Source organism: Jaculus jaculus, chromosome 6, assembly GCF_020740685.1.
Source record: "Jaculus jaculus isolate mJacJac1 chromosome 6, mJacJac1.mat.Y.cur, whole genome shotgun sequence".
In the NCBI taxonomy this organism is placed as follows: Eukaryota; Metazoa; Chordata; class Mammalia; order Rodentia; family Dipodidae; genus Jaculus; species Jaculus jaculus.
Window position 1 is genome coordinate 146,371,179 of NC_059107.1, and position 16,924 is coordinate 146,388,102.

Here is a 16,924-nt window from a genome sequence, read left to right on the forward strand (position 1 = left end):
ACCTAGACCCTGGGCCCAGAATGAGCGCAGTGAAATCTACCCAGTGAATGACAAAGCAAATGCTGGGACACAGCAGAATCTGATCACTTGCTGGTGCTTCCCCACTTAGTATGTCCTTGTGTCCATGGGAGGTGCAACCAAGGTCCCTCTGGAGATGGCTCCTGTGATTGTGAAGTTGGCTGGCGAGGAGTGAACTGTGACCAAGGTAAGACTGAGACCTTCACACTAATCAGCCCCGCTTCTTGGAAGCCGCACGATCTTCCCTTCTAAAGTGGAAATGACACCATCATTGCTCCTTCTGACAATAAGCATAAATCCTTCCTACCACCAAGTGTTTGTAGAATACGGCAAAGCAGACAGCAGGAAATTCAATTCCTCATACTCCCAAGGCAGGAAATAATGATTAATGATATTTTGTATCAGCTTGGTATAAAAGCGTGGGTGAAGGGCTCATATGTTTTATAACCTTTTGCACTTTACAAGAGACAATGGGCATTTTCCACTTGACTACATATAAATATCGTCACTAGTGTTCTGTTATAAAATGGAACTGTTTGTGGTGCTTGCTGGTCGCAGGTGATTGAAGGGAGGCCTTGTGAATGTCAGACAAGCCCTCTGTCTCTGAGATACATCCCCTCCCCAATTATGCTTATTAAAACCAACGTTCTGCTATCAATAGCATTACAAGGACCATATTTTATATGCATTTTTCTCTGTCTGTCCTCTGAATTAATTTGTTAGATTCTGAGGTGGGGTGTCTGAGTCAGGAGCTGGTGTTCTCATTGCCAACTGGTCATTCCAAAGAATATCAGTAGGCTGTTCCCCGTCAGGGACTGAGGGTGAAGCCCACCTCTCCAGTCTCACCACGTTGCACTGACATGACTCCTAAGTGCACCAGTTGAGGGTGATGCACAGGAGGAAGACACAGGCAAGCAGCACATACTTAGGGAACCAAGTGGCAGAATGTGAGAACAAAGGCAAAGAAAGGAGGCATGAGGGGCTGGAGAGATGGCTTAGCAGTTAAGGCACTTGCCTGCAAAGCCTAAGGACCCAGATTTGATTCCCCAGGACCCACGTAAGCCCACAAGGTGGTGCATGTGTCTGCAGTTTGTTTGCAGTGGCTAGAGACTCTGGTGTGCCTATTCCTCAGATAGATAGATAGATAGATAGATAGATAGATAGATAGATAGATAGATAGATATCTGCCTCTTTTTCTTTCTCTAATAAATTAATAATTTTTTTTTTTTTTTTTTTTTTTTTTTTTAGTTTTTTGAGGTAGGTTCTCACTCTAGCCCAGGCTGACCGGAATTCACTATGTACTCTCAGGGTGGCCTCGAACTCATGGCACTCCTCCTACCTCTGCCCCTCCCAAGTACTGGGATTAAAGATGTGCACCACCACACCCAGAAAAAATATTTTTAAGAGGAGCCATGAGTGAGAAGAGACTAGACTGGCAGGCAGGACAAGCTAGACAGGTTGGCTTCCCACTAACCCCATCAGGGAGCTACCGAAGGGTTTTAAGCAGGATTGCAATATGATCTCATCTGCATTTAAGAGAAATCATCCAGGAACTGAACACGAGGAGAAATCCTAGACACAGGCGTGACGTCACACCCCTCTCCCCCTCCCACCATCATCTGGGGCAGAGACTGGGAAGAAGGCCACAGCTCCCTGTTAAACCCATGGGGTAAAGAAGAGACCACCAACTCCAGTATTTGGTCAAATTGAAGCAAACTGTATTGTGCACCCAGAAGCTGGCCAGCTGGCTATCTCACCCAAAGGCAGGGCTTAAGAGAGCAGCCTTAAGCATAAGGGAAGGCAGGTTTTTATAATTCACAAACTGTAAAGTGGGGAGATTTTTCAATAGGGAACTTGGCAAGCAAAATACAGAAGCAAATAGCAGTTTACAATTACTTGGCCTAACACCTTGGGAGAGTATGAGGCAAGGCATTGTCAGAGTGGGGGAGGCATAGCTCAGGTTCCAGAAAGCTCCAGGGATGGGCAGTACCAGCAGGTAGTCATGGTACAGTTACACCTAACAGAAACTTAAATTTCACAGTAAACAGAAATGAAACTTATCTTGATTGAAAAACAAAATGGTTCCTAACTCTAAGATGTAGTTAGACTGAGGGCACTGCTTTTTCCTGGTACCTGCATATATCCAGGCTGTTGCTGCCCACTTTAAGGGTGGGTTTTTACCCCTCTGCTAATCCTTTCTGGAAACACCCTCACAGGCAAACCTAAATGTGTCTCCTAGGTGATCTAAATCCCATCAAGTTGACAATTGAGACAAACCATCACATCTGTAGTGATTTCTTGCTATATCCTTCCCTGCCTGGATTTGTTAGCTGATCATCTAAGACCAATAAACCTATGCTAAGTCCCAGAAATTTAGAAGTTAATGTAATAAGTGAATATTGCATGACTGCTGTGTGCTAGACTCTGGCCTATTCCTGCATACACAACACAAAAAAAAAAAACTTTAAATATTAATTGGAATTGTGAATTTGCTTTTATAGCATTCCATAGTAAAATTATGAAACATCATGAGGAAGAAACTAGAAAGAATAACATGGGAGCTGTAAATAGAAGTAGAAAGTCACCAGGCATGGTGGCACATGCCTTTAATCCCAGCACTTGGGAGGCAGAGCTAGAATTACCGTGAGTTCAAGGCCACCCTGAGACTATGTAGTGAATTTCAGGTCAGTGTGGCCTAGAGTGAGACCCTACCTCAAGACAACAAGTAGGAAATCAAAACCCAGGGGTGGTACACACATCAACACCTAGACCATTAGAGCCTCTAGTCACATGCAAGGGAGAATTCTGTTTCATTCATCCTGCGCCCTCCCTACATAGTGTAGGTTTTGACAAGTAAGAGACATACCGTCAGTGTATTGACTTTCAGGTTTGTCTCTGAACTCCCTGATAACCAATATGAGAAAGAAAGGATTTATATGGTCTCATGGATTCACTTAAGTAATATAACACATTCCAGTCACTTCTAAGGAAGTGAGTTGCATTAGTTTCTTTCCTTGTTGCTGTGACAAAATACCCAACAAAAAGCAGCTTATGGAAGGAAGGGCTTATTATGGCTCACAGTTTGAGGGTACAGTCCATCATAGCAGGGAAGGCACAGTGGTAAGAGCATGAAGCAGCTGGTCACACTGATCTGTAGTCAAGCAGCAGAGAGAGAGGAATGCTGGTGCCCAATTTTACTTCTCCTTTTTATAAACTCTCTATTGACAACCTCTGTTTATATACACAGCGTACTCTGGTCATAATCCCCTCCCTCCATCCTCTTTCGACCCCTTCCCCTTTCCTCCCTCCACTGAACCCCTTCTTTCCAACTAGTCCCTCTTCTCTTTTGAGGTTGGCATATTTTTTTTTCTTTGTCCTCATATTATGCAGGACTTATGTAGATAGCATCAGCCACTGTGAAGTCATGAATGCAACAGCCACTTAATGTCTGGAGGACAGTATTCCTTGCCTTCCTTTGGCTCTTACAGTCTTTCCTCCACCTCCTCCACAATGGTCCCTGAGCCTTGGAGGATGTGATAGAGATGTCTTAGTGATGAACACTCCACTGTTACTTCTTCTCGGTACTTTGATGAATTTTGAGTCTGCCTAGTGGTCATCACCATCTGAAAAGAGAAGTTTCTCTAACCAAAAGTGAGAGTAGCAGTAATATATAAGCATCAATGTAAATATTTAGAGGGCCATTTGGTAGGCATAATATATCCATTTAGACAAACAACAATAGTAGCTTCCCGCCGGGCCTCACTTCTCCTTTTATTCAATGTAGAACTCAGCTCATGGATCGGTGCCACCCATAGTTAGGTGGATCTTACCCCCTCTAGTAACCTAATCTAGAAAATCCCTCAGGCATGCCCAGACTTGTCTTCTACAAGATTGTAGATCCTGTAAAGTTGACAGTATTAAGTATCACATCAGTCTTTTTCCCAACACCAGATACTAAGAGAAAACTCTGAGGTGAGAATTCACATAGCACCTGGTTGTCTTTTTCAGAGATCACAAAAGATGACTGCAATGGGACATGCCACACCAGTGCCAAGTAGGTACCCTCTGGCCTTCACTGGGGCAGAGCAAAGCGTTTTCTTTCTCAGTAATTTTTAACCCAGGTCCTATCCTCAGGGAAGTAGATTCTTAATGCCATTTAAAGGTTAAAACTGAAAATATCTCTGTGGAAGTCACCATCAACTGGCTGGATCTGTCCAACCCATTCAACAAGCCGCCACTGGCTTACCCAGCACATTGGCAAGAGTGCCAAGTGTCACCACAGGACTTTCATGGAGAAACCCTAAGCATCAATAAACCTCACTCCCAGTTCACAGCCCAGCCTTTACCTGGCTGCATATACCAACTCCCACAGAGTACATCGTCCTGATGGCCACAGAGCTTAATGGATACTTGAGAGCCCTGTAGCTGGACACAGACCTGAACTCAAAGTTAGCCTCAGTCACTTCCACTGGACCCAGTTACTTTCTTCCTCTGAGCCTCAGTTTGTTCATCTAGGATTGGCAATAATAATGTCACTGACTTCCAGGGAATATTGGATCCTGGGTGGATGACATAAAACAAGACACAGAACTCAGCTAAGCACCTGGGGTAGCTCTCTATAGACTGGCAACCTCCCTCCTGACTTCCAGGCTGACTCTTGGGAAGGTTGGGGCTGGAATCGTGCGGTTGCCGGGGTGGGGGGTGTGGGTCATATATAGGGAGTTGAGGTTTGTTTGTTTTTTTTTTTTCTGAAAATGCCTTTGGCCCTTTCTCTTGCAGCTGCCTTCTCAATCCAGATGGCAAAGCCTCGTGCCAATGTGCGGCAGGATTCCAAGGGAATGGGACGATCTGCACAGGCAAGCGAAGAAGGAATTTGCTGGAAGCCAGTAAAGCCTGCAGGGACATTTGGGTATCTGTGCTGCTGAGCCTGAATGGGCCTCCGCAGCTGGTGCCAGTGGTGACCGCTTGACGCGCTCAGGGACAGGAAACTGACTCTTCGTGGCTAGGGCATGTGGGTTTGGGAATGGACAGGAAATGGTATTTGTGTTTCACGTGCACTGTGAACAGCAGCTCACAGTCCTAGGAGCAACTAGAACGGCCTGGCAGATTTAAGCAGCACAGATCTAGGGGCTGGGGAGATAGCTCATCAGTAAAATGCTCACCTTGCAAGCATAAGGACCCAAATTCTGGCCCCAGAACCTATGTTAAGATAAAAGAAAAAAAACTACGCATAGTGGTGAATGTCTGTAATCCCAGTGCTGAGGTAGACAGGCGGATCTCTGGGGCTCACTGACCAGCCAGTCTAGTCTACTTGGCAAGTTCTAGTCCTGAGTGAGCCCCTGTCTTTAAAAAGGTAATGGAGGGCTGGGGAGATGGCTTCCTGGTTAAGGCGTTTGCCTGCAAAGCCAAAGGACCCGGGTTTGTCTCCCCAGGACCCATGTAAGCCAGATGCACAAGGGGGCACACACATCTGGAGATCATTTGCAGTGGCCGGAGGCCCTGGTGCGCCCATTCTCTCCCTCCCTCCCACTCTCCCTCTCTTTCTCCCTCCCTCCCTCACCCTGCCTATTTCGGTATCTCTCTACCTACCTATTTCTGAATCTGTCTCTCAAATAAATAAATCTAAAAAGGTAATGGCATCTTACAAGGAACACCTGAGATTGTCCCCTGGGACACACACACACACACACACACACACACACACACACACACACACAGAGAGAGAGAGAGAGAGAGAGAGAGAGAGAGAGAGAGAGAGAGGATTGGCCAAAGGCATGACTCTGAAATGAGCCAGAAAAGGGTTTACACTTTGTTTTTTCATCCAAGTGTGGGACTTCTCTTCACCTCCTTAGCTCACTTGAAAAGAAAAGCTAACAGCACCTTCCTTGCCAGCTGCCGGGTGCAAACATGGCCTTTCTGAGTGCAATGGCAGAATAGGGCAAAGGTGAAGCCTTGACCTCACCGTTAGACCCTCAAGTTTGAATCTAAATATTGATACTCTCTGTCACCTCGGGAAAAGAAGTCTGATTGCCCTTTCCGCCATTCTTTTTATCTGTGCATTGGCGAAGGTAAGAGAGCCATTCTCATTGGATGGTTACATGATCCAGATTAATACCTGTAATGTGAGCTGTTTTTCTCAGAGTGCCTAACACATACTTAGTACCAAAACAAAACCAAACAAAAAATACCTTTACCATCACTTTTCCCATGAGCATCTTGTCCTGAAGGGCTTGGCCCAGGTCCAGATCATGTGAGAAGTCATTGACCATTCCAGTCTGCTGTCTAGACCATCGTACCCTAGGGCTTCTCCCAGCCCAGTGCTCTGACCCTGGAGGCCAAATGTTCCAGCCCTATGAAGTACACTGTGTGCTAATAAAAATATCCATGGCCTCACTGTGCCTGACACTACCTACACAAGACCATCATAATAGGAGGAAACGATCACGACATCAAAATAAGAGAGAGACTGATTGAGATGGGGAGGGAATATGATGGAGAATGGAGTTTCAAAGGGGAAAGTGGGGGGAGGGAGGGTATTACCATGGGATATTTTTTATAATCATGGAAGTTGTTAATAAAAATAAATTAATTAATTTAAAACTAAAAATAAAATAAATAGCTGGAGGCCAGGGGCATGGTGGTGCACGTCTTTAGTCCCAGCACTCGGGAGGCAGAAGTAGGAGGATCACCATGAGTTCGAGTCCAGCCTGAGACTACATAGTGAATTCCAAGTCAGCCTGGGCTAGAGCTAGAGCGAGACCCTACCTAAAAAGAAAGAAAGAAAGAAAGAAAGAAAGAAAGAAAGAAAGAAAGAAAGAAAGAAAGAAAGAAAGAAAGAAGCTGGAAAAGACAGATAGCGAATTTTTCATTATTATTATGAGCTAATTATATTAATCTAATGTCTGCCAGAGTAATTTTGAAGAATCTTCCTTTTCTCAATGACCCAAATGAAAAGATGGCTTTCCTCTCCCCTCCTCATTGGCTCTGTCACCTCTCCCTTCTATAGCCATCAATGCCTGTGTGACCAGCAACGGAGGGTGCTCTCCCAAGGCTGACTGCAAAAGAACCACCCCAGGAAGACGCGTGTGCACGTGCAAGGCGGGCTACGCCGGCGACGGCATCGTGTGCCTCGGTAGGTGACCAGCCCTCATCCATCTGGGAGGGTGGTGCAGGGTTAGAGCCCCACCGCATGGTCCTAGTGTGTGAACTCTAACTGTGCTGAGAATGTTATGCAACGTGCCTGGGCAGGAAAGGCTGAGAGTGTGGAAATGGTGTGATCACAGGGGCATGAAGGCACTTTAGATGGAGATAGGGTAAACCCTTTCCATTTAAAAATGATGCTGGTTGGGCTGGAGAGATGGCTTAGCAGTTAAGCGCTTACCTGTGAAGCCTAAGGACCCAGGTTCAAGGCTCAATTCACCAGGACCTACATAAGCCAGATGATGCACAAGGTGGCACATGCAACTGGAATTTGTTTGCAGTGGCTGGAGGCCCTGATGTACCCATGTTCTCCCTCTCTCTCTCTCTCTCTCTCTCTCTCTCTCTGTCTCCCTCTCTCCCTCTTTCTTTCTCTATCTGTCTCTCTCAAATAAATAAATAAAAATAAACCAAAAAACTGATGGTGGTGGCTGAAATTTTAAAACTTCATTTGGTTTTCAGTATAGCACAATCTTGCTGTAGAAGAGTAACAAGGAGGCTCAGCAGTTAAAGACAATTGCTTGGGCTGGAGAGATGACTTAGCGGTTAAGCGCTTGCCTGTGAAGCCTAAGGACCCCAGTTCAAGGCTCGATTCCCCAGGACCCACGTTAGCCAGATGCACAAGGGGGCGTATGCATCTGGAGTTCGTTTGCAGTGGCTGGAGGCCCTGGCACACCCGTTATCCCTCTCTCTCTCTCTCTCTCTCTGTCGCTCTCAACTAAATAAATTAAAAAATGAACAAAAAAAGACAATTGCTTGCAAAGCTTCCAACTCAGGGTTCAATTCTCCCGGCACCCACCTAAAGATAGATGGAAAGTGGCGTTCATACATCTGGCATTTGTTACAGCCAAGAGACCCTGGCCAATAAATTAATTTTTTTAAGTTACAAAGGCATATATTCTGGGAGAATTCTAAAGGCAGGTACTCTAGCTATTTTTATATTACCCCACTTTGTTATGTACCCCTGTGTTTTCAATGAAAATGGTATCTTATGATACACACTGTTTATGCTTCACAATAGGACAGAATAATTCCCCCCAAAATAAATATAGTAGTTTACTCTAGTGACGATAAAGGTATTACACAGCAAATAGTCTGAATTTCAATTTCTTTTTTTGTTTTGTTTTGCTTTGGTTTTCAAGGTAGGGTCTCACTCTGGTCCAGGCTGACCTGGAATTAACTCTGTATTCTCAGGGTGGCCTTGAACTCATGGCGATCCTCCTACCTCTGCCTCCCGAGTGCTGGGATTAAAGGCATGCGCCACCACACCCAGCTGAATTTCTATTTCTTAACTGGAAAAGAATTCACAAAGAGTTACAACACTAGTGCAAATGAGCCCATTTGCTCTGACCCACAGTCACTTAGATTCTACCATTTTGCTTTCACATTTGCCCCTTTGGCATGCAGTCATGCATTTTCTTAGCCATTTGATAGCAAGATGTACATACTTCATTCCACATCTCTAATATCTAAGTGTGTGTTTCCTAAGAATAAGGGCGCTTCTTACATAACCACAGCACACCCATCAACCGCAGTAGTTGATCATTGATATAATGCCTTCACCTAATCCTCATTTGTATTCTGATTTTGTCAGCCGATGCGATGATCCTCTACCACAGGGCCTGCTTAACGGGCCAGTGTCTCATTTACTGCTGTGCCTCTTTGTTCTCCTTTAATACGGGACAGTTCCTCAGCCATGCTGTGTCTTGTGTGACCTTTAGAAAGAATCTATTCCACCACCTCAACTTTCAGCTTCCTTGATAGAATGCTCTTTATTTAAAATTTGAGATTTTTTTTCCCTTGATTATATTCAGCTCACGAATTCCAGTCCCAAATGTCACAGAAATGATGCCATATACTCACTCAAGATGTCTGTCTGACAATTATTTACAAGTAAATTTTGACCGCCCATTAAGGAACCATCCGAGATCTCCACTGTGTAGTTATTTTTCCCCCTTCACTACCAAGAAGCAGTCAGTGGAGATTCCCTAACACCAAGCATGCATCTTGCTCCTCACCAGAATGTCCTAAATTGAGCATCCATTGGTGACTCTTCTCTGGGCTCAGTCTATATTGTAGCAGTTACAAATGTTTATTATTATTATTATTATTATTATTATTCCTTAGTATCTTCATTCCTAGCACTGGTGGACTAGACGCATTTATTCCACAGAATTTTCAAACTCACAGATGGTATCTCTGCTGAAATTAGCCCAACCCAGGGTGTTCAGTTGTAAGAAGCTCTTATGTGCTAGCCCCCCTCCTGGATGGCTTCTGCCTCTGAAATGCCAGAAAACTGAATCCCATTGTGACACCCAGTGCTGTAGGCCAGCCAGCCAAGTGACCTCAAGCCCCTAGAGTGTCCCTTGGGATGTCTTTTCTTGGAAATAAGTCTTTCTTAATATTTAATTTATTTATTTGAGAGAGATGAAGAAAGAGCATGCTGGGCTGGAGAGATGGCTTAGCGGTGAAGCGCTTGCCTGTGAAGCCTGAGGACCCCGGTTAGAGGCTCGATTCCCCAGGACCTACATTAGACACATGCACAAGGTGGTGCATGCGTCTGGAGTTTGTTTGCAGTGGCTGGAGGCCCTGATGTGCCCATTCTTTCTGTCTCTGCCTCTTTCTCTCTCAGTCACTCTCAAATAAATAAATAAAAATTAAAAAAAAAGAAAGAAAGAGCATTCCGGCGCCTCTTGCCACTGCAAACGAACTCCAGACACATGCACTATTTTCTGTATCTGTCTTTATATGGGTACTAAACCCCAGGCCAGCAGGCTTTGCAAGCAAGAGGCTTTAACCACTAAGCAATCTCTCCAGCCCCAGAAATAGGTCTTAATGCTTATGACAAGTGTTGGTTTTTCTTTTCTTTTTTTTTCTTTTAAAGAAATCAACCCGTGTTTGGAGAACCATGGTGGCTGCGACAAGAATGCAGAGTGCACGCAGACAGGACCCAATCAGGTGAGGTCACCTCCTTTGAGCTACTGGGGAGAAACTCCTGGGTCTTAGAGCCCAGGCCTCAAGGAAGAAGTGGTGCAGGGTAAATGAGGAGAGCACAGGAGATGTCATTGGGAATGAAGAGACATGAGAGAAGGAGGACTAGGAAAAGGGCTTCCTTACAGTGGGGACAAATATGCACCTGTAAATACCAGGTGATCTCAGAATCATCTAGAAGCTTCTCCAAAAATGCTCCCTTTATGTCAGCTTTCAGAATCTCATCCATGTTCCTTCAGCTCAAGGTTCTAAAGCACATGTACCATGGCAGAAGCTAATAGCTCAGGCCACTAGTGGTCCTGTGGTGCCAAACACAGGACCCACAGCTCCCTCCAAGAAGCAGGCTTGGGGAGGCAGGAAAAAATAGGAGAACTCTGGGATCAGAGGAGAGAGGCCAAGAAGCAAAAAGACATCAGGAGGCACGGGGAAATAGATCAGTGGGTAAGAACACTTGCTGGGCAAACATGAGGACCTGAGTTTATCCCCAGCACCCCTACAAAGAGCCAGGCATGGTCACACAGGCCTGTAACCCCAATGCTGAGGGGGACGGAAACAGGAGAATCACTCGAGTTCCCTGGTTAGCTATTCTCTGATGAAATGAAAGCTCCAGGTTCCGTGAGAGGCTCTGACTCTGAAGAGCGATAAAGGCAGACAGAGCTTCCTTTCATACATGTGACACTGGGAAGAAAGTCAAGTCCCCAGTGAATGTCCCTTGAAACTCGCTGACCCCCTTCAGAGACTCCGGTGCCATGTCCCTTCATGGGTTGATGAAGAAAGTTATCCAGAGTGCTCAAAACTTAAAATAACACATTTTTTTAAAGTTTGTTTTAGAGCCATGTGTACACATTTAATCACTGGGAAATCAGAGCAGCCCATGTTGGGCTTTCTTTGGCATATTTGAGGGACCTCAGTAGAGTTTTTGTTTCAAATTAGATAAGGAATCGGGAAGGTCTGTAAGCTTCCTGGTACTCAGGCCTATAACACAGCAGACCTAGAAGGCAAAAATGGGAAACTGAGCTCTGAGGACAATACCACAGTTGAAGCCCGGCGTGGTGGCACATGTCTTTAATCCCAGCACTCAGTAGGCAGAGGTAGGAAGATCACTGTGAGTTCCAGGCCAGTCTTGACGACAGAATGAGCTCCTGGTCAGCCTGTGCTAGACTGAGACCCTATCTCAAAAAAAAAAAAAAGAAAGAAAAGAAAAGAAAGGAAGGAAGAAAGGAAGGAAGGAAGAGAGAGAAAGGAATGAGGGAGGAAGGGAGGGAGGGAAGGTTATCTTGGCAACAAAGGGGATGTACATGACATCTACTGCTTGAGGGAGATTTGCTGATATGCTAAGACATAGTTATGATGAGGTGGCAAAATGGATCTGTGGGTAAAGTGCTTGCCACACAAGTCTAAGGACCTAAGTTTGGATCTGCAGTGCCCACATAAACTATCAGGCAGGGTGGTACATACTTTTGATCCCAGCAATAGGGAGACAGAGACAGGAGAATTCCTGAGACTTGATGGGTAGCTTGTCTAAACTTATCAGTGAGCTGTAGGTTCAGTAAGAAATATTGTCTCATACAGATAAGGTGGAGGGACTGGGATAGTGGCTCAACTATTAAAGGCACTTGCTTGATGGCTTGGGTTCAATTTCCAAGCTGCCCATGTAAACTGGACACAAAAAGTGGTGCAAGCCAGGCATGGTGGCGCACGCCTTTAATCCCAGAACTCAGGAGGCAGAGGTAGGAGGATTTCCATGAGTTTGAACCACCCTGACATTCCACAGTGAATTCCAGGTCAGCCTGGGATAGAGCAAGACCCTACCTTGTGGGAAAAAACAAAAGTGATGCAAGCATCTAGTGTTCATTTGCAGTGGCAAGAGGTCCTGGCACACCCATGCACCCATACATGTGAAAATTTAAAAACTTCAAAAGTATCTAAAGAAAGTCATATGAAAAGTATGATAAAAAGAAGATGAAGGGCTAGAAAGATGGCTTAGTGCCTGCGAAGCCTGAAGACTTGGGTTCGGCTCACTAGAACCCAGGTAAACCAGATGCACAAGGTGACTCAAGCGCACAAGACAGAGCACGTGTCTGGGGTTCAATTGCAGTGGCTAGAGGCCCTAGCATGCCAATTTTCTCTCTGAATCATAAATAAAAAGAAGATGAGGGTCTGGAGAGATTGTTTAGTGATTTAAGGCATTTGCCTGTGAAGCCTAAGGAACCAGGTTCGACTCCTCAGAACCCATGTAAACCAGATGCACAGGGTGATACATGCATCTGGGGTTTGTCTGCAGTGGCTAGAAACCCTGGTGTGCTTTCTCTCTCTCATTCTTGCTCTAAATAAAGAAAGACGGAAAGAAATATTAGGTGGAGAAGTGACAGAAGACCCCTGACATTGACCTCTGGCCTGCACCCACACACACGGGTGCCCACATGTATACAAATATGACCAAGAACAAACACAGTGCCCTCCAACCTTGTCATTTATAACTGAATTCAAGTCTGAGAACCAATACATGGGGCCAAGGCAGACCCTGTCTGCAAAGTGACCCTTTGCCTCTGCTCCTGGACAGGCCGTCTGTAACTGCTTGCCCAAGTACACTGGAGATGGGAAGGTCTGCACGCTCATCAACATCTGCTTAACTGTAAGTACATGTGTGAGCCAATGGTCTCAGAGCCACCTAAGGTAGGCAGAGGCCATGTGATTTCCCCTTGGAGTCTCTGAGCTGATTCTGGACCATGAAGCTCATTCCCACCCCCCCATGTGCTACTGGGGAGAAAGGAAAGAGTAGACAGTCTGCAGTCTGCCATCCTGCCACCCTCCACCTGCCCCCTAGGGTGCAAGATTCTGAGGGAACCCAGGTCAGGGATTGGCTTCAAGGCAAGCGCCCCAGAGCCAGCCTGATTGTGAGTTTCCCAAAGGCAAGATGGTGCTACCGTAGCCCTCTTGAGTCAGCTCACGGGCTCTAACATCCAAATCAAAATCTGGGGCTGGAGAGATGGCTTAGCGGTTAAGTGCTTGCCTGTGAAGCCTAAGGACCCCGGTTCAAGGTTCGATTCCTCAGGACCCACGTTAGCCAGATGCACAAGGGGACGCATGTGTCTGGAGTTCATTTGCAGTGGCTGGAGGCCCTGACATGCTCATTCTCTCTCTCTCTCTCTCTCTCTCTCTCTCTCTCTCTATTTATCTATCTATCTATCTATCTATCTATCTATCTATCTGCCTCTTCCTCTCTCTATCTATCGCTGTCAAATAAATAAATTTAAAAAAAAATCTGGTTCCCTAACCCTGGTGATTAGGTGAGTGAATATTGATATCAGTTATGGCTTTGATATTCAATACTGATGCCTCGGTTTGGCTTTGTTTATGCTCCATCAGCCTAAGGGGGAAGAAGATAAGGCCAGTTAAAACTCACGTTAAAAGAGTACAAAAGGCTAGTGCTGTGGGAAAGAAAACACAGCAGAGACAGTCAGAAGATGGGTCAGGGTTGAGAGGGGGATGGTTGATGGAGGAGCAGAGAGAGAAAGAGCAGTGAATCTTCTCTGTAGGAAGCCATGGATGATGACGGACATGTGCCATCATATACTTGTCGAGGACACAGGACACCAAGCATGGGCCCAACGTCCCAATGCTCATAGTAGTCTAGGCAACTGAGAAAAGCCCTTTTCTCGTCACATTTTTGTTGCATCCAATTCCATGTTGATGCAGGACGTAAGAAGCCTGGCTGGCCGCACAAAGTGCCTCAGAGGTGACAGATCAGGACAGCAGGCTTATGGAACCTCATAGCAGGGCCAGAGATAGATAGGGCTTCTTAATGAATGTTCCAGACTGATGTTAACAGTAGGGGAAAGTGGAGGAGTCAGGACATCTGTAGGAATGTCTGGACTTTCCACTCAGTTTTTCTACCTGAAACTCTCTAAACACTAGCCTGTTGTTTAAGATACATAATATTCACATGGAAGCCAACTGTCAATTCCCGCACTGCCTTTTCCTGTAGCTTCCACTCTTCCAGGCTTGTTTCCCTCCAGCCTAGACTCCCTGCTATAACATAGGAGGCATCTGTCCAGGACAGCATGCAATCTTTTTCTTTGTTAGGCTGGGCATGGTAGCACACGCCTTTAATCACAGTCCTCAGGAGGCAGAGGTAGGAAGATCGCTGTGAGTTCGAGGCCACCCTGAGACTACATAGTAAATTCCAGGTCAGCCTGAGCTATAGCGAGACCCTACCTTGAAAACAAAAATCAATTGTTGAGTAATAAATTATTCCTAAAAGTTTGGGGGGGAAGCAGCTAATAGGAGGAAAGGACTTATTTTGGCTTAATGTCTTGAGGAAGCTCCATGGTGGCAGGGGAAAGCATGGCATGAGCAGAGGCTGAACATCACCTCTGCCACAGCAGGTGGCAAACAGCAGCAGGAGAGTGAGCTGAACTCTGGCAAGGGGGAGCTGGCTGTAACACCCCTAAGCCTCCTCCAGCAAGGCTTCACCTATCAAATTGCCACCCGCTGGGAACCAAGCATTCAGAACACATGAGTTTGTGAGTGCCAACTGATTCCAAATCCCCACAGGGTCCTGTCAGAGCCCGGGGTCAATGGCTGGAAGATGCAGGTCCCCAGGAGTCTGGTGTCCTGATCAGCACATGGAACTATATTCTCTTAGGGCAGGATTCTGGAGCACTCAGTCCTATTAACCAAAACTTTAAGCTCAGTGAATTCTTTTAGAAAAGGATCAGAAGGGAGGAAGGAACTGGAGAGATGGCTTAGCAGTTAAGGCACTTGCCTGAAAAGTGTAAGGACCCATGTTCGACTCTCCAGGTCCCATGTAAGCCAGATGCACAAAGGTGAGGCAAGTGCAAGGTTGCACATGCCCACTAGGTGGCTGGAGTTCAATTACAGTGACTGAGGCCCTGGTGTGCCAATTCTCTCCCTCTTGCACACTGTCTGTCTCTGTCTCTCCCTCTTCCTCTCTTTCTCTCTATCTTGCTCTCTCTAAAATAATTTTTTTTAAAAAAAAGGAAGGACGGTTTTACAGCAGCGTTAAGCCTGCTCCAAGGCCCCAGATTCTTTTCCTGCTCCAAATTTCTTCCCCACAGAGGCTTCCTCCAGTCATCTGGACCATGTTCCTTCTGAAGCTGGCTTGCTCTGTGCTGTATAGTTTTGTTTCTGCCTCCTCTCCCATAGCTCATGTACTCTAGAGGGCAGGGCAATGTGTTTTTTAGTTCTCGCCTTCCATATGATGACTGTCAGCATTCCTATGATCAGATCAGAGCCTGGCCGAAAGATGGGAATTTTCACACGAGTTGGGTGTCATCTATGGAGGGCTATCTGCTCATAGGAACCTGCTGTCTTGGTACAGACAGCTGGGTGAATAAACGGCTCTGACAACCACAGGGAACTAGAAGACAAACTCGGGAAATGGATATGTAACACAAGCTACTCAAAGCTCGAGAGTAAGACGAATGGGTGTGCATGTGTGTGTCACTGGGGCTGGAACCCCAGGCCTTGCACACGGGAGGCAAGTACTCTACCACTGAGCATCACACCCTCTCCTAAAAAAAAAAAAAAAAAAAAAGAGGGCTGGAGAGATGGCTTAGCAGTTAAGCACTTGCCTGTGAAGCCTAAGGACCCCAGTTCGAGGCTCGATTCCCCAGGTCCCACGTTAGCCAGATGCACAAGGGGGCACACGCGTCTGGAGTTCGTTTGCAGTGGCTGGAAGCCCTGGCGTGCCCATTCTCTGTCTGTCTCTCTCTACCTCCTTCTCTCTGTCTGTCACTCTCAAATAAATAAAAATAAACAAACAAAAAAAAACTTAAAAAAAAAGAAAATGTAAATGTCAGCACAGAATTACTTGGCAAATATCGGCAAATCTGGCATACCAACTGGCCTGGCTGACCCATCCCCCCACCTCCTGGCAATTTCACCAGAACAATGGCGGCTGTAGTCCGTTCGCTGTCTGCAATCACACTGGACGAGAGGAAAGGACCTGCACCTGCAAGCTCAACTACACCGGAGATGGATTCACCTGCCGTGGCAGCATCTACCAGGTAGCTCCAGACAGCTCCACCGAGTCACTTCCATGTCCCCAAATGCTCAGAATCCAGGTGGTCAGGGGCATGGGAGAGCTTTGTAAAATATAAACAGCTGGCGGTGCACGCCTTTAATCCCAGCACTCGGGAGGCAGAGGTAGGAGGATCACCATGAGTTTGAGGCCACCCTGAGACTCCATAGTGAATTCCAGGTCAGCCTGAGCTATAGTGAGACCCTGCCTCATGTAAAGAAAAATTTTATACATATACATACATACATACATACATATATATATATATATGGCTGCATTACAATGTGAAAGGCTATTTTTATGTACATTGACAGTTTTGCTAGCCCAAGGGAACTCATTTGACCAAGAAAAGGAATGATGCCATGATTAACATTGACCCTCAGCTCTAGAGTCAGTGCCACGTGGTGAGTCGTTTACGTGTGGTATGTGCCCGCGTGTGTCGTACTAGACACAGAGGAGGAGGTGATATGATTCTGGCAGGTTTCTGCCTATAATACACAGATATTTGGTTTAAAATAGGGACCAGAGCATTATGACTGATTAAATATTCTTTTTTCAAGGTAGGGTCTCACTCTAGCCCAAGCTGACCTAGAATTGACTCTGTGGTTTCAGGCTGGCCTCAAATTCATAGGGATCCTCCTAACTCTGCTTCCCAGGTGCTGTGATTAAAGG

At 46.0% G+C, this 16,924-nt stretch overlaps 1 protein-coding gene across 1 annotated transcript in view; it reads left to right on the plus strand.

Moving 5' to 3' along the window:
• Positions 1 to 16,924, plus strand: part of Stab2 (stabilin 2) — a 183,156-nt gene that overhangs the window by 113,598 nt on the left and 52,634 nt on the right. Inside the window, exons 39-45 of the mRNA XM_012948648.2 lie at positions 110 to 205; positions 4,027 to 4,072; positions 4,798 to 4,874; positions 7,025 to 7,150; positions 10,100 to 10,173; positions 12,770 to 12,841; positions 16,119 to 16,238. Coding sequence (XP_012804102.2) covers positions 110 to 205; positions 4,027 to 4,072; positions 4,798 to 4,874; positions 7,025 to 7,150; positions 10,100 to 10,173; positions 12,770 to 12,841; positions 16,119 to 16,238 — 611 coding nt within the window. The remainder of the gene's footprint in view (positions 1 to 109; positions 206 to 4,026; positions 4,073 to 4,797; positions 4,875 to 7,024; positions 7,151 to 10,099; positions 10,174 to 12,769; positions 12,842 to 16,118; positions 16,239 to 16,924) is intronic.